At 37.3% G+C, this 17,781-nt stretch overlaps 1 protein-coding gene across 1 annotated transcript in view; it reads left to right on the top strand.

The window, feature by feature from the left end:
• The window catches only part of CUL5 (cullin 5), a 31,126-nt gene extending 15,100 nt beyond the window's left edge, over positions 1 to 16,026 (top strand). The window contains exons 9-19 of the mRNA XM_041487174.1: positions 2,681 to 2,811; positions 3,567 to 3,674; positions 4,264 to 4,328; positions 6,337 to 6,469; positions 7,005 to 7,136; positions 7,761 to 7,884; positions 8,629 to 8,804; positions 8,919 to 9,080; positions 9,753 to 9,871; positions 11,139 to 11,262; positions 12,389 to 16,026. Of these exons, the coding sequence (XP_041343108.1) occupies positions 2,681 to 2,811; positions 3,567 to 3,674; positions 4,264 to 4,328; positions 6,337 to 6,469; positions 7,005 to 7,136; positions 7,761 to 7,884; positions 8,629 to 8,804; positions 8,919 to 9,080; positions 9,753 to 9,871; positions 11,139 to 11,262; positions 12,389 to 12,583 (1,469 nt within the window). The 3' untranslated portion in view covers positions 12,584 to 16,026. The remainder of the gene's footprint in view (positions 1 to 2,680; positions 2,812 to 3,566; positions 3,675 to 4,263; positions 4,329 to 6,336; positions 6,470 to 7,004; positions 7,137 to 7,760; positions 7,885 to 8,628; positions 8,805 to 8,918; positions 9,081 to 9,752; positions 9,872 to 11,138; positions 11,263 to 12,388) is intronic.
• Positions 16,027 to 17,781: the final 1,755 nt, after the last annotated feature.

Genomic DNA, 17,781 nt, shown 5'->3' with positions numbered 1-17,781 from the left:
GTGAGTATTGAAAGTTAGCTCTGCATGCCTTTTAAAAGTTTTCAGAAGATTTTTTTAACTCTGCTGCCAGAAGTTGAATAGTATGATAAAACAAACTAAATATGCCATTAAAATGTTATAATTCAGGTAGGAAAAATTTAAAAAGAAACTAAACTGAAATCACAGGTTAATTTTTCTTTGAGGTCTTGATATCCTGCGGCCGGGGAATATTTACTAATGTCTTCAGAGGTTTTCATTTCTATTGAAATGAGAAAACCGTTTTATGACTTAGAATATTATAGAAAATACTCACTTCCAAAGCCAGCATTTAAGAAAATATTTGTCCTCAAAACTATGTCATACTGATCTGTTCATCTAGCAGCCTGATTTCTGGCAATAGCCCAGAGCTAAATGTAGAAAGCAGTGAAACTTCTTATGAGTATATGTTACAGCCTTTGGGTGAATGCAGGAGGCTTATGTAAATACAGAGCTTCAGGGGGGTTCATCTGCCAAAGGGCCTTTCTTTAGAAACCTGTTGAACTATTCCCACAGCCCTCTCTTGTGGCTGTGTCTGTCCTGTGGTAGTGCTTGGTTGCAGGGCGCTTCCGCTCGGTCTGTAAGAACTGTTCGAAATGCTTCAATGAAGGGTGCAGGTGCAGATGACTGAAACATAATTAAAGACTGGAGCTATGCATAGTAATGTATACATCTGATAGTGTCCTCTGCTGTGCTTTGCTTACTCATCTGACTTGCTGATATTGTCTGCCCCAAAAAATTCAGGGATGTTTTCTTTATTAAACAGCACTGACAAAAAAGGGCTGTTTTGGTGGGGATTTTTGGCTATGAGCTGGGCACATACTCTTATTAAGTAATACTTACATGCTGTGCAAAGACAGGAAGGAATAATATTTTTCAACTAAAATGTATCAAAAATGTCTTACCTTGCAAACACTTCAGAACTGATTTTCTGTGGTTTTGTTTGCTTACAGTACTGGGGAAGGGAGGCCTAAATTTTATTCCTGAAGTGCAAAAGAAATAAAAAGTATGCTGGGCTTTCATGAATACAGAATGAAAGCAGACTTTAAGTGCCCCAACAACTACATAATTGATTTCTTTACTCTTCAGTGTCATAATGTATTCTGAGAGAAGTTCCAGTGAAATACTCCTTTTGGTTTTGTTACTTTGAAATCTGTCTTTGAAGAATTTATGGGTTTTTGGATTCTGCAGTCTTAGGGATACACCTGGAGTCTTCCTTTGCTACTGATTCATAAGAAAAACCACTGATTTTTTTTGAGTATTTATGGCATCACTACTGTACAGAAACAGATGTAGAGGCCTTTAAGATATATTTTTCTTTCTCTTTTTCTGCCCTCTTTTCCTCCCTCTTACTCTTTTTAAAAGCCTAGATTAAAAGATCCAGTAAAAGTTGAGCTTTTTGGACTTTTTATATGTAAAACAGTGCTGCCATTTGTTACAGCAGATATAAATTGCACTGAGAGTGCCTCCAACTACATTTTTTTTCTCATTCCTGGAATTCAGCCCATTATGAGTTGTCTGTAGTACCATTGCAAGTTCTTATTCAACGTTGTTTGTAGTTTCCATTCTCTGATTTGCTTTGTTATGTTCTAAAAGGATTTATTTTCTTCTCTGTGCTTTTCTATTTGCTTCTGCAGCAGCTGTTGCAGGACAGATGATGGTAGCATATTTCATCCTCAGTGGTGATGGGATCTTGATGTTTGTTGCTGACAAAAGTAATGCAGAGAAGAAAGAAAAGGCAGGATCTCTGACTTTTCCACTTGCACAGTAGACATAACATTGAGGAACTAAGTGAATCTATAAATTTTGTCTTCTGACAAAAAAAAAAATGTGTCCATTTGTTCTACTTTATGAAGCAAAGTCCTTTGCCAAGCTGAGTTCAAATCTCTGTGGACTCTTTACAACAATCTGGTGACCTTAATCCCAGTGTTCTTTGTGGACAGCTTTGTCAAGATGACTATTAATGTTTCAATATCCACTTTTTTTTTTTTTTTTTTTTTTTTTTTTTTAAGCAGTATTGAAATATCTTCACAAAAAATAAATAAAGCACATCACATTTTGAAGTTTTTGTACTGGTAACTTTCAAAAAAACTAAATAAACTCTTTGGGAAGAAGAGTTCAGTGTTTGCATTAGTCAGTTTTGGTTACTTCAGAACTTTGCAAGCTTTTATAAAACAAAGCATTGTAAGTGGTGTTGAAACATAAACAAAGACAGGTGTGTTTTGCTTTAATTTAAAATATCAAAATGTCTTGAATCCATACAGTTTCCTGCATAAACTCATGTAGGCTTCCAACTGAGAGACGTTCTTGCCAGGGATTTGAAGGCAATTTGTTAGAACCTGAACTTAATCCAAATTTGCATTGGTTTTAGGGGGGGTCTTATTCAAGCTTGTGATACTATATGTATTAGCATACTATATAAGATATATGCATAAGCAAGTATTACATTGCAGTAAATACACCTTTTTTTGCCTTCAAAAGAATCTTCTTGTGGGACCAGAATTAGAACAGTACTCAAGACAGGTTTCTTTTTAAGAGATGAATTGGATTATCCATTCTTTACGTATTTAATGTTCCATTTGAGACATGCCTAGGAGGAATGCAGTATATTTTGGTTTTACAGATGTCTTTGACTGGTGGCTTCATCAGTATTTGTATCTTTCAGAGTTGCATTTAATGTTTTCACTGATGGATAAAGTTCCGAATGGCATAGAGCCTATGCTAAAGGATTTGGAAGAACATATTGTTAGTGCTGGACTTGCAGACATGGTAGCAGCTGCTGAAACTATTACTACTGTAAGTGTATTGGGTTTTAGTAAAATAACAACAGGAAAACAACTCTGCAGAAGTTAAGTATTCTCTATTTTTGGGACCAATGCATGAAGTGGGAATAATTTTTTAAGATTTTGTGTTTAGAGATCAAATTTTGGTCCACTGAAAGTTTTAAATGTCTTTAGGATAACTTTTTATTCTTTGTTTTCAGTTGTGGCTTTAAAAAGTGAATCTAATTCGCGGTAAAGTTATAAATTAAGCGCATGTGTTGTTTATACAATACAATTATGCTAGAATCTTAATTTAAAAAGCCTAATCAATTTTCCCAGAATTATAACTTCTTGATGAAATTTGAAATTTGCTTTCAATCTAAGAGTGGTTGCTCAGTGTGGAAATTATAAGGGTTTTTCCCCACTGTACTTTTTATCAACTTTTTTCTACAGGGTCTAGGAGGCCTAAGTGTCTGCAGCAGTTAGGATGTGGCATTTGTCTTTTATTGATCCTTGAAGACATCCTTTTAAATAAAACATTACTGTATAGTATTTGAAAGTTACAGGGTTTTTAAATTTTTTTCTTTTCTATATTGGAAATACTATCCTGAAAGTCTGTGTTTAAGCCTACGTGCTGCAGAGCTTTTTGATCCAGAAACTAAAGATAAAATATAAATTCACAGTATGCAGGTTTTTTAGGGTACAGCGTTTTTACAGATAAGGGAATTGCGTGTATGCTCACACTGAATTCTGTGGAACCTTGGTTTTTTATTTGATTTTTGCCTCTAGGATTCTGAGAAGTATGTAGAGCAATTGCTCACACTATTTAATCGGTTTAGCAAGTTGGTTAAAGAAGCTTTTCAGGATGATCCAAGATTTCTTACTGCCAGAGATAAGGTATGTGTTTCTGCTGGTCTTTTGTTCACTGTAAGATTTGTTGCAATTTGTAATATGATGTCTCCAAAACCCTTGTGCTCATTCACTTTTAAATTTAGAAGCTGCTATTACTCTGTTAAATGTGCAGACTAAAATATTGATGAAACTTACTACCAAGTGAGGAGCTTTCAATTTCAGTTATAGTGCTGCGTAAAGTTGCATATATTCAGCTTTGTAATGGTGTAGAGCACATCAGAAGATGACCTTTGTATTGAGAACCATAATGTCCGATTCAGCAATAATTTGTGTTTGGAATTTACTTTGTATTTGTGTCATGACTTCAGATGTGCAACCTGCTCCATGTAATCCCTTGCTAAGTTGTTGTTTAAAGAAAACTAGTATGTTAGTGGAAAAGAAGAAAACATCAGTTTATTGGGAAATTGAGTCATAGAATTTAAACTCTCAAACTGAAAATAGAATCTGAAAGCTTTGGGCTAATAAAAAAATTTGAATTAATTCCATGTTACAGTAGTGTAAAAAGAGATAAAACCTTTGCAATTCATATCAGAGAGAAATAGAATGAAGGAACAATAATCTGATTATTTTTCAGGCGTACAAAGCAGTTGTGAATGATGCTACAATATTTAAACTTGAATTGCCATTGAAGCAAAAGGGGTAAGCCATGTAAACTTTATGTGAATCAAGGTTTTTAAAATGTGTCTTCAAAAAGTAATGCTGTGTTTAAAAGGGCTTTGTGTTATTTGCCTTATGGAATTGCAGATTGCTTATTGTCCTCTGGTGAGACTCTCTTCGTGTGGAAGCGGATCAGTGAATAGCAGCCTGGTTCAACTTAAATTTATTTGTAGTATTTGGGGATCTGTTCTTCTATACCATGAGTCAGTTTGTTAGCTGAAGTTCATAATGGTTTCCTGGATTATTAATTCCAAAAACCTCAGCTCTCAGCTGTATAACTCTGCCACAACTTCAGCAAAGATCCTGGGGAAAAATGAGGCAGCAATCTTCATGGGAATAACTGTGGCTGATTAAGGTGTTACCATCCACAAGCTGTTTTCCACCTCCTCTTGTGCCAGTTGTGAGTGTGACCTGTCCAGTTGTTGCATTTTTGTTTCAGTGCAGGATTAACCAGGTTAGTTTAAACAACTTCCAGTAGATTAGGGAGACCTGCGTGACTCAAGAAGAAGGACCATGCTTACAGTGCCCGCTCTGCTAACTCAGCCAAGAGAAGGTAGCAGTCAGTTAATTGATTGTTAACATTTACCATGTGATGTGCCACTTGAGTAGGAACTTCTGTTTATTTAGGTGCTTGGGATTGCTTATATATAGTTTGTTGTCTTATTTACTGTGGAAACAAAGCTTTTGTAGCTGGGCTGCCAGCTTCCCTTACCAATTGCTTCTAGTTAGGGGTAGATGGTTATAAATATCTGCCCAGCGTCTTGGTTCGTATTCTGAGTTTGGTTTCAGATAATGGCAAGCCAGAATAGGGATTAGTCTTTCTCCTTGTATTTATTGGAGGAACGCTGTCACAAAAGATTGGATCCCTGCTTTCTATTCTTTTCATAGATGTAGGTAAGGCAGAGGAGTTTCTCAGGTATCTTCTAATAATTTCCTTTCCTCTGGGACCATCCCAATTGATACCTCATTCAAGCTGTTTCACTCCTAAAGGGAATCCGGCCTAGTGGTTTCTTAGAAACCACTGTAATTGTGATGGTCTTCTCTTCAGCATTCTTCTTCCCAAGCACTTCAAAGTTGTCTAGGTATGCAGCCTGGTTTGAGCAAAATGAAACTTCATCTTGCTTAGTCTTCTGTAGTAGCCAAGACTTGTGGTCTGCTTGTACTTCAGATGATCTTTAGGCGGGCAGAAGACATTAGCCTGCAAGATGCTTCATGAATTAAAAAAAAAAGGGCAAGTTGCCTGAAGAGTGTTAGCTCTGTCTAAACTAATTGATGAGAGGCTGAAATAATGAGCAAGAAAAATGGATTCCTGAGCTTTCTATGGGCCCTTGAGTAGCAGTCAGGTTGGTGCCATCTGACTCTAGGAAAAGGGATTGGTGCATGCCACTTGGTTTTATTCACCAGTCTAGACACAGGTTTGGAACATGACCTGTGCTTGATGAATTTTGAAGAAGCACAGTCTGTCTACTTGTAGCATCTTGTTCAGCTTTAGTCTGCATTTAATCTCCTGGCTGTTAGTCCATCTTTTATAGCTGTGATTAAATAATTTTATCCTGTTACTATGTGTTAGATGTGCTGAGTTTTGCAGTCTGTGCAGTGTGGTGCAGGAGGCTGTTCTTGAGACCTCATTACAGCATGTGGAGAAGATGAGTGAAACTGTAGCATTCTTTACTGGAATACTTCTTTCCATGCAATATTTTGTTGTTTCACACTGTAGTGTCACCTGTATACTTCATTGTTACAGTTCTAAAATTGTAATTAGTTAAAATAAGCTGTAGAAGCTTTCTGAAAGTCTTTGGCAGTATTTATTCTTTCAAGAAGAAAGGGTGTTATCCCTAATTTTTCATTAGTTTAACGAGGATATAAATTCACCGCCAGGATCCTTGCCAAGGAGATCAGGAGAGAGCAGTCTGTCTTGTTAACAATGTGACTACTCCGGAATAGCAGGATTCTGTATGGTTTGAAGAAATACTGTTCTTCTTTTATCTAGTGTTGGATTGAAAACACAGCCTGAATCCAAATGCCCTGAGCTTCTTGCTAATTACTGTGACATGTTGCTAAGAAAAACACCACTAAGCAAAAAACTAACCTCTGAAGAAATTGAAGCAAAGCTTAAAGAAGTGGTATGTTCTTGCTTTTTATTTCACAATTATTCCGAAGAAGGAATTTGTTTGGTTTATTTCCTTATGTGGGTTGAGGCCTTGATCTTCAAAAGCAGTTATGCGGGGTGTAATAGTAGAGAAAAGAGTTTATTATGCTATCAAGTGTGTGTGTGTGTTTAAATATTGTAAATCATTCAGTATTTCATGTCTCCTGTGTTGATTCACAAAATGGGTATATTAAATTAACACCTATATGAGACTGTAACATATTACAATAACTAATATTTGTCTAGAAATAATACAGGAGATTTTCATATACCAGTGTCAATGTCTTCTTTGATTTAAGGTAATTTCTGGATGTTTGAAAAATTAAGAAATTGAAGATGTGATATTATGAAACATTCATTGCTGATGCCTATGATAATATTAACACAGTTGCTCTTAAGGCAATGTCAAGTAGCCTTTCTCTAGTCCTAGTCTACAGTGCCATTAGATCAGCATTCAGACTCGTCTGGTTGACAGTGCAAATAAATATATTAAATTCTGTTTTTGACAGCTTTTGGTACTTAAATATGTACAGAATAAAGATGTTTTCATGCGATATCACAAAGCTCACTTAACAAGACGTCTGATATTAGATATATCAGCTGATAGTGAGATTGAAGAGAATATGGTGGAATGGCTCAGAGTAAGTAGCATCACGTCTTCCTTTGGTTGTGCCTCATGCTTATGATTAATTAATATTCCACTCTTGAACTTAAATATCTTTCTTGCTCAGGAGAGTTTTATCTTTAATAGCAGGCCACTCAGGGCATCGTAATACTTCCCTTCTATCGGGGAAGTTCGTGAAAGTAAAACTGTTTGGCTCTTATCTAGTAATGCCAGTGACAGATTTTAAAATACTTCACATACAATTATTTAAAGGTTTCATGTATTCCATATAAGCAAAATGCACTATACTTGTTTAATTACGTAAATAATTTGAGATCCATTCTAATTTTGAATTTTTATGTAGATTAGAATATTATTTGCATGCCTGAAACATTCCTTCAAATTTCAGAACTCATGGATTCTTTAATGGATGCATATGTTCTTCAGCATTTGAATTTCTTTAAAAGAATCACCGTATGCCCTAAAAGGATAACTACTTATGATCCATGCAAAAAATGCTTTATATTGCATTTCAGATTCACTGTTAGTGTAAAGTGATGATACCAGTGTACTTCTTTGTGCTCTTAATTTATTTGAGCTTATTAAAGTTTTTTGTTCATAGTTTTCCATGTCATATTTACTGTTCTGTGTGTTTATGTAGGAAGTGGGAATGCCAGCAGACTATGTAAACAAGCTGGCTAGAATGTTCCAGGATATCAAAGTCTCTGAAGACTTGAACCAGGCCTTCAAAGAAATGCACAAAAATAATAAGCTTGCTTTACCAGGTATTGTTTTCAAATTATTTGCTACTTTTTATTTCTCTTAGTGAAAAATAGCTCTGTTAAATCTTAAGTTAAAAATTACATCAACTGCAGGTTGAACACAGTCTCCATGGCATTGTTGCCCCTAGATTGGAATTGTCTGTAGACTCTGCTTTCTCCTGCAGTTGATACTAGAGCTGTTATCACTCTGAGTTGTTTTGAGTTTTTCTTGTGAGCAGTCTCATAGATACAGATTCCTTCTCTTGTAGACAAATTGCAAGCAGGGGCTTGAATTGGCATCAGCCAGCTGAATGCCTGAACTACCTCCTTTTATGCCCGCATCATTCTTCTAGCGCTCCATGCTGTGCTCCTCCTTTATCTGCCAGCAGGGGAGCTGGATGTATGCTATGGAGAGCTTAAATCACATTCTGAGTTGGTTTCACTGATGAGAGAGGCTGAGGAACATCAGGTACTGGACCTGCCACGCTGAAGACCCTTGAGTAGTGCTTATAAGCATCAGCTGTAAAGCTGCACCAGTGTTTAAGGAGCTCTGCAGCAGCAAGAGAAAAAAACAGGTTTCAGTCAGTGCTGCTGGCAGAAAGCCAGTGGTGCACAGAGTGCCTTAATGTTTAAGTAGGTAGACACCCTGAAACTTTCTGAAAATTCAGTCCTTCATAATTGTGTTGAGAGTTGGGAAAAAACCCAAAACATTTTGGTTTCTCTATCTGTTACACTTGGAGATTCTTATAATCCAACGTCATCTTACAGCTGACTCTGTGAATATTAAAATTTTAAATGCTGGTGCCTGGTCCCGAAGTTCTGAAAAAGTGTTTGTCTCACTGCCCACGGAATTAGAAGATCTCATCCCAGAGGTTGAAGAATTTTATAAAAAGAATCACAGTGGTAGAAAACTCCACTGGCACCACCTCATGTCCAATGGAATTGTAAGTGTGTAGTTTTCATTGTATCAGTCTTAATGACTGCACTCTCTGTTTATAACAGTAAGAAAGTTTGTGATTCAGACAGGCTTTGAAGTAAAATTTTCATCCTCTTCACAGATAACATTTAAGAACGAGGTTGGCCAGTATGACTTGGAGGTTACAACATTTCAGCTGGCTGTGCTATTTGCGTGGAACCAAAGACCCAGAGAGAAAATCAGCTTTGAAAATCTTAAACTGGCAACTGAGCTCCCTGATGCAGAGCTTAGGAGGACTTTATGGGTATATCCCTTTCTCTTGAAACAGATTGCTTCTTGATTTTTGTACTCTGAAGTACTGGATTAGTATTTTTAAAGCGCTGTCTGATAACACTTTGAAACTGAAATGTGCACACCTTTTTTGGTAATTAATCAGTTGTAGTGCTGGCTCCTTGCACTGCTGCTGAGCACACACAGCCTTTACATTAATACGTTCTCTCTGCCCAGTGCTACTTCACAAGCTTTTGGAAACTGCAAGAATTTTTTGACCATATGCTGTCTAAAGCAGAGTGTTACAATTGTGTATTGTCAAGTGGGTCTGGTCTAACTCTAGGAAATTAATGACACCTAGTAAATGTGGCTTAAAAATAACTTCACTGTTTGCTTTAGGAGACTACTAATTATTTAGCTCATGAATAAAGAGAGAAATCGTGTAAGTCAGACTTAACACCACTTCTGTAGCCATGAGTTTGTGTATTTTGCTGCTTTGTATGATTTTGCTTATGCTAACCCATTTCAGAAGGAGACTTGGTAAACCGTGTCCCCTCTCTGATTTTATTAGTTCCAAACAAGGCTATGTGGTTCCCTCACTACAGTCAGTACTGCAGTGAATTATGGTTGTAGAAAGTAGTTGTTTCCATTTAGAAAGTCTGGTGTTTTATTTTCATTCTTTTTCCCCCTCCCCTTTTCTCTGTAGTCTCTTGTAGCATTTCCAAAGCTGAAACGTCAGGTTTTATTATATGAACCTCAAGTCAATTCACCCAAAGACTTTACAGAAGGAACCCTCTTCTCGGTGAACCAGGAGTTCAGTTTAATGTAAGATGATGTTTGAAAAGTAAAATAACAATGTACTGCTTTATAACTAAAGGAATTCACTTTAACTTAACCTTTTTTCTTGAAAGTTTTCAAAATTAACCTAGACACGTGCTTTGCTGCCCTGCACTCACTTATTTTGGCAATAGTCATGCTTCGAGTAGGTGGTTGGACTAGATGACCTCCAGCAGCCCCTTCAGACAAATGTTTTTATAATTCTAATTTTTGTGAAATTCAGTTTCTTACACACTTAGGGACGAGGTGTAAAATTGGAGGCTTTACTGTGTTCCAGTTAGCAGTAAGTCCATAAAACTTCATGGAAGACAGCCTGTAATCAGAGCAGTAGTGCTGTATTGATTATTACACACACAGAAGTTCAGAAACAGAGTGATAAGTTAACAAAAAGGAAGTGAAGCTGCTTAATAATGTGGTGTGCTGTCAAGAGCCAGGATTTTTGGTGTGGCTCTCACCAGAGAGAAGTGTCTTTATTTCTGTGAGAATTACAGTGCTCTTATTAGTGCTTTGAAATCCTCCAAGTACAAGATAACACAAAGAGAGACTGTCTGAGTGATACATACTACGTTCAGTGTGGTTTACTTGCTTCTGCTTGCCTCTGCTCTCATTGTCTATGATGAGAACTGGCTCCTTGCTAGGAACCTCAGATTCTGTGCTCATTCTCAGCAGCAGCTGGACATCTGGATCTGTGGAGAAAGAGATAAGTGATGAATCTGCTTTCCTGGGGCTTAGTTTGTTGCCCAGGGCCATAATGCTTATTCCTGTCATCAGGATTCTGAGCTTTGGGAAATGATGGGAGGACATGACAGAAGAAACAGGCTGTAGAGAAAGTTTGTGGGTGACCACTGAAGAATGCCATCAGCTTTCTTTATTGCAGTAGCTGGGTTTTGTCCCAGACAGTTCTTTGATGGAATATTAACTAGCCATATTTCCTGAACTTCGTTTTAAATCCTTCCTCCAAAGAACCCTACATTTATATAATTAAATTGAAATATATTTTTCTGAAATTCTGTTGTTTCAGCTGCTGGATTTACTTGTAATGCTTGCTAGCATTATTTAGGTTTCATTGTGCGGAGACATTGGCTTTGAGTTTTGATCTGTCAGACAGCTCTCTCACTGCCTTAATGCTAATAACCTATAAGTATCTGATCTGTCATGGTACCTGTTGCTGCTGTAATTTACGTTTAACAGGAATTCTATAATTGAAAGGTTTGGGGTTTTTTTGCTCACTTTCGTGCAATACAACTTTTTTCAGAAAAAACGCTAAAGTTCAGAAAAGGGGCAAGATAAATTTGATTGGTCGATTGCAACTTACTACAGAGAGAATGCGGGAAGAGGAGAATGAAGGAATAGTCCAGCTAAGAATATTGCGAACCCAGGCAAGTAACCTGCCAGAGGAATAAAGAATTCCGCTATTTCTTTTGTTGCATTATCATTACTGTAATTTGTTGTATTGTCATTGCATGCTGCCCACTGTTGGATGTTGATGTATGAAATGGGTGCCTTTGAATCCCATTGGAAGCCACTTCTGCTGTATGACTCTAGATCCTTGTGAATACCTGATTTTGCATGTGTGTTGGAACACTTGTAGTTATCAGCCTCCTGTTCTGAAGTACCAGGTCATCATCTTCAAAGAGGACAAAGCAGATATTATACAAGTGGTGAAGGCATATGGTGTGGGGTGGGTGACAGCAGCAGATTGGTAAAGTTGACTGACATTGGCCACCACGATGCATAAACAGCATTGTTGATCTTGCTATCTCTTCGGTCTGTATGAAGAGAATAATCTTGAAGGTGGAATCACGCTGTAGTAACAGTACTATGACTTCTCCTTAGAGAAGTTGAAAAGTGCATCTTAGCTGTACAAACTGCAGCTTCCTGCTCTGTGGTTGATAGTCAGCTACTCATGCCAAATCTTTTGAGCTGACAGTTGTAAAAAAGCCTGAATTTTTTCTGGCATCGGGGGCCATTACATACAATGGAGTATGGAGTACAATTTTACCTTCATGTTTCAGGTCTGTTCTATCAGTCAGGTTGGATTGCAGGCCGTGCACATTGTGAGTTGTACCACCTGATGTAACATATGATTGTAACCATTCTGGCAGCAGCAGGGTTAATGCCTAGTTGTACTTACAAAATGAGTGAGATGTTAACAAGGTATATCACAAGTCACCTAGGAAACTGCAACTTCTGCTCAGGGAGTGAGTGAACATTTGGTTTTAGTGAGTAATTCACACTCTAGATACAGGATTTAACTGCTCCTTTGACTGGAATTGTCTTATGCCTCTTTGCATCTTGCCAGTGCTTCATTCTTTTCCTTTATCAGTTTCTTTGTAAAAGCAGTTCTGTATAGGCTAAAAAAATGCAGTATATTTCTGATTTCTAAGGAAAAATACAGATTTCCTTGCTGTCTTGCCTTACCAGGAGCCTCGTCTTAATGCTGTGTTCATTTTGTCACTTCACCCAGGCATTTAATTTTTTTTTTTCCTTCTTGTCATCCACTAGGAGGCTATCATCCAAATAATGAAGATGCGGAAGAAAATTACTAATGCCCAGCTTCAGACTGAACTGGTAGAAATATTGAAAAATATGTTCTTGCCACAAAAGAAAATGATAAAAGAGCAAATCGAATGGCTTATAGAGCACAAATATATCAGAAGAGATGAGTCAGATATCAACACCTTTATATACATGGCATAATTGGAGGACTCTGCAGGATGCTGAGAACATACATGGAAGGGTGCTTGGACAGACAGCTGCAACAGTTTGTGCTGCAGAAGGACTTGTTTTGACTTTCGTTACATATTAAAATCCCTGCCTTACCTTACAGAGGACTGTATTTTGCCAATCTCATTCAGCTAGCATGATGGCATTCCCTTCATGTTGCACACTTTTAACAGCATGCTGTTTTGTGGGAAACTTGCATTCATGAAGAGCCCATTGTGAACTTTTTAAAGTAGATTTGATTTACACCCACCAGGAAGAATACAGGTTTGGGTTTTTAGATGACCAGTACTTGCACAAGGAAAAAATATTCAAATATTCATGCACTGAGGAACTGCTATTAGTTTTGTTTTGGGTTTGTTTTTTGTTTTGTTTGGTTTTGGTTTTTGGGTTGGTTTTTTTTTTAATGCAATTAGGACTAGAAGTAGCACTTTCACTTTTGTGTTTTGGATCAACAGAGTAATGTACTGTCCATCTCTGATCCTTTTCATGTAATAACATTTGAGCGACACAAACACATGCGTCACAGCTGATACATATTTGTTACAGTTAAAACCTGTTTGCTAGAGCAGTGCTTCAATCTAGTGACTGGATTTTAATAATTGACACATTAAGTGACACAAAAGTAATTCCAAGTCATCAGTGATACTTTTCCCTAAGCAAGAGATCATTGTTTTTAAATTGTTTCCTGTAAACAAGTGGATATGTTGATACCTTAATTTGGACGGGTGATTTGCTACAATCCTTTTTGACAAGGTAAAAGTTTTTTGAATGATACTTCACTCTAAAAGCAATTTTCATGGGTGGGTCTGCTATAGGAACAGAAATATTAAGTGTATTTCCTTGTACACTTAATATTTATATTCCAAATATTTCAGTATGACTACATATATCAGGATGCATTAAAGAGTAATTTATGCACAACTCCCGCAGAAAGAGAATAACACTTGAAGATCCCTGTACTGTTTCCTCAGTGGTAACTTTTATATACATGCAAGGTTAATCCAATTGAACTAGTCAACATCTTTATATGAAAAACAAACCCTCTGCTTTTCATTTTGTAACTGGCAGGGTAGGAAGTACTCTTCTAATGAAAATGATAAAACGCTAAGGAAAAATACCTTGTTCAGTGTATGTAGAGAGAGTGCCAAACACACATCAGGAATCTCAACTTCTTAATGTTACCTCTTCCATTCTCAATCATCTGAAGTAGTCATTTGGCACTGCCCTACTCTCTGCTGTTCTGAAATGTCCCAGCATGTACTGGAGCGATACCATGAGTCATAGGAGCAGAGTGCCTGTCTTAGGACAAAGGTAAGTTGCGCTTTATTCCGTTCTGTATTGAATATTTCTTCTATAAATTACAAGTGTGTGAAGTTATTTTTTAATTGACCAGTTGAACTACAACATCTAAAGGCCTCATCTTCTTTGATGATGAAATGGGGAAGAGCATACAATTAACTTTAGTCAAAAAAGAAAGCCTTCCAGTAAGTAAGAGGAGGAGTTTTACTTTCACATGGTTGCAGTAAAGTATGCAGTAGGAGTGGCTTAAAAGCAAACTCTCTGAGAATGGCTGTTTGCCCCCTTAAGCAGGCTGTGTGCTCTGTTACTAATGTAAATGCCAGTGTGACTGCCTGAGAACAGTGTGTATTTGGACATCTGTTTGAGTAAGAAATTTTTGGTAGTGAGGGTTTCATGACCAAGAGATGGAGAAATCAAGGCCTGGCCAATTACAATTGATTGAAATCCTACATCTTGTGTTACATGCTTTTATTGATACTCAAAAGTAGATGCTGTTTAAAAATATTGCATCTTTTATGCTGGCCCTGTGGTGTTGCAATTCAGAATCCAAAGGAAGTGGTGCTCTGTGTAGTTAACCAGTGAAACTATTTGAACATTAGAAAACAAAATTCTAATAAAACACTTTGTGCTGCAAGACTTTCAGTCTTTGTAACTTTAAAGTAATAAATGCTTACTTGGGATAACTGGGGAGAACATGACAGTCTGAGCACACTTTTCAACATGAAAAATTCCAACCCTTAACCAGAGAAGAAAGGTGTGAAATGGTCACAAGGAAAGAGCTGCCAAGGGGATAATGCTAATGTTGAAGCCATTGGTTTAGATTTGAGACAGAAATTTAAGAGACTGCATCTCAGATACAGCTGTTTAGGAAGCTGGAATATATGCAGAAAAGAAAGGCTTGCTAAAAGCTACATATTCCCTTAACTGATAAATACAATACAACCTGATTGTTACCTATACATTTCTCAAAACCTGGGATGGAAATACAATTGGTAATGTGCCTATGACATGGTCATTTTTTTTCTTTAAATATCTACCAGAAATTGATGTCGGGTTTTTTTATGAAATCTAAGACAGACACCAGCAAATTTGTTAAAGATGCAGAATCACGTTTAGCATCCTTCATCAGGTCACTTCACCAATATGCACTTAAAACTAGTATCACCTGGGGCACAGGGAGATACCTGGGGTAAGCTGTTCTTTAGGGGAGGGTAGAGTTCAGATCTAAATGAAAACTATTCTTCACTTGCAATATGGCAACAACGCACTTTTAAGGCTGCAGTTTTTAGCTATGAATATATATGTCCAAAGACCTAGCTTAAGGAGGTGCTGCATCTGAAAAACACGTTGCCACACACACTGCCACGGTGAATAGCTAAGGAAAGAAATCTGATGAAGGGGCGGGGGGAGAAATCACTCTTGATAATTTCTTAATTAAGAAATACTGTTAAATCTTTTTCTGTCCCAACAACTTGATGATAATCTCAGTTTCAATTCTGAAGTCTTCCATTTTCCTCTTTCCACAGTTGGTGTCCCTAGCTTCTACTTTTATTCATTTATTTTTCATTATGACTGTAATGCAGTTACATTTCCAAATGACAATGTTGACTTTCTCATTTTCATCTTTTTAAAATTATTATAAATGTTATGAATGTTCACATCTTGCATTTATCTGCATTGGGATGCCATTGTCCTGTAAAGTGCAAATTTTAAAAATACAATTGGCAAAAAGATTTGATAGTTTTACAGAAAGATTTGCTATCTCAAACTGTTTTCTATTTTCATCTAAATGACTGGGATGCTATCTTTGTAATTCTTTAAGGTCATATTTGTGAAATAAACAATACATGAAAGCTTTCCTGTCATATACACTATATGTAGTCTGGAGTGTTGAGCAAACTCGGGTTCCTGAGTTGTAATAACTATCTCCGTATGGTATTTACAATTTTGAATGTGTGCCACTACCAAGATAATAATGCTGTACAATTTTGAATGGTGGTAGTTTCTGTATGGCAGTCCAGCTGAACTATTTTGATGTACTGCTTAATTTTTGAATTTTATTTTTTAAGTTGTATAATTTATTTTCTTGCAAAATAAAAATGTAATTTAAAAGACTACTCATTTAGCAAGCTATTTTGGTGTCTCACCCTACAAAATTTTTAAGTTTAATTCAGGTGCTGCTCCTAAAATTGACACAATATGAAATTTGCCTGACTTCAGGTCCCAACAGCTGTTATGATCAGAGTAATTAAAAAACAAAAGTGGAGACTTCCAATTCTTTTCTTGTGAAAAATTTTTACGTACGTAAGATTATATATAGAGATGTTTAGTCTTCCGAATTCTATTTGAAGATGAGCTGTAGTCTTTCAGTCAGTGTATCATAGCCTGCCATGCCAAAAATGCCTGGGAGTTGCCTAACTTAGTTCATGGCATTTTTAAAAAGGTTATGTCTCTGTGCAACTTACAGGGATGAACTTGGATTGCTGAATATTTTGGTTGATTTGTCTCTGAAGTTATTTACAGTGTGCATCACTGAAAGTTACTGGTGTTGCCACCAGGACCTTCAGGTAGCTGATCCTGCAGTAAACCATGATGTAGGAACAGTCGCTTGCCTGAAGGAGTGCTTTTAATGTAATGGCTTTTCTTCTCTGATTGTTCCTGCTTTTTAATGTGAATCTCTTTTTATATTTCAGCTCCTTTCTTTAAGTGCACCAGCTACCATCGGTGTTTTGTGCTTTCTGGTACATGCAGAGTTTAGAACTATTTGTATGGAACAAACAGCTGTTTTTGAGTGATTGCTCAGTACTGTGCATGGCAATTGGCCAAGTGGCAGTTCTTGCAGGAAGAGTTTTGATGGCAGGTTGCTATTATTTCCAAACTTTTTTCCCTCTGTTAGGGCAATATATAGTCTTTCCCAGTGATTTTTCAGGAGAAGTTGTTCTCTAGAAGCCAGTTATTGCAGGAGTTCCTTGGCTGAATCAACTCCTACCCCTGTAAATTTATTATGGTTTACGTAGCATCATTGACATAAATACAAAAGGCTTTAACCTGGTTCATTCTTCTGATAAAGTGAGAATGTGGCTTTATTTTCTTCTTTGCTTTACCTGTCAACATAGAATCATAGAATTGTTTAGGCTGGAAAAGACCCTTGAGTCCCAGCACTGCCAAGTGCACCACTAAACCATGTCCCTGAGTCACTAAGTCCAGGGATGGTGAATCACTTCCCTGTATTACTGCTTGACAACCCCTTCCATGAAAAAAAGTTTTCTTAATATCTGTAAGTATCCAATCTAAACCTTCCCTGGCACAACTTGAGACCATTTTTTTGTAACTTGTTAGAAGAGACCAGCCTCACCACCCTTGGCTACAACCTCCTGTCAGGCAGCTGCAGAGAGTGATGAGGTCCCCCTGAGCCTCCTTTTCTCCAGGCTGAACACTCCCAGCTCCCTCAGCTGCTCCTCACTGCACTTTTGCTCTTGATCCACTCCCTGGATATCTCAACATCTCTAGGTAGACATGGTGCCTGGCATTTGATCCTCATTTTATTTTAGTGATGGAGATCCACTGTGGAAATTCAGTTGAATACTGTGCTTCAGCTCCTGCATGCAACCTTAAACACCTGTAAGAAAGAACAGCTGGAGTCACAAACAGCAGCTGCTGCTTCCCTCTGCAGATCTGGGGCATGGCCAAAGCAAATACCACCTGCTGAGCTAAGCAAGAGCAGCACAGTGACTTTTTAATAGTCTGTGACTGGACACCAAAAGTGAGTGACTTTGAATGGAGTACATTATACTCAGTCTTGGTGAGAAGAGATGATGAAAAAATTAAAGAATGTTAGCAGGTTATATCCCTGAAAAAGAACTTTATACCAC

Source organism: Pyrgilauda ruficollis, unplaced genomic scaffold (assembly GCF_017590135.1).
Source record: "Pyrgilauda ruficollis isolate IOZ18807 unplaced genomic scaffold, ASM1759013v1 scaffold8, whole genome shotgun sequence".
Classification (NCBI taxonomy): Eukaryota; Metazoa; Chordata; class Aves; order Passeriformes; family Passeridae; genus Pyrgilauda; species Pyrgilauda ruficollis.
The sequence above is the reverse complement of the archived record's forward strand: the minus strand, read 5'-3'. Positions and strand labels throughout refer to the sequence as shown.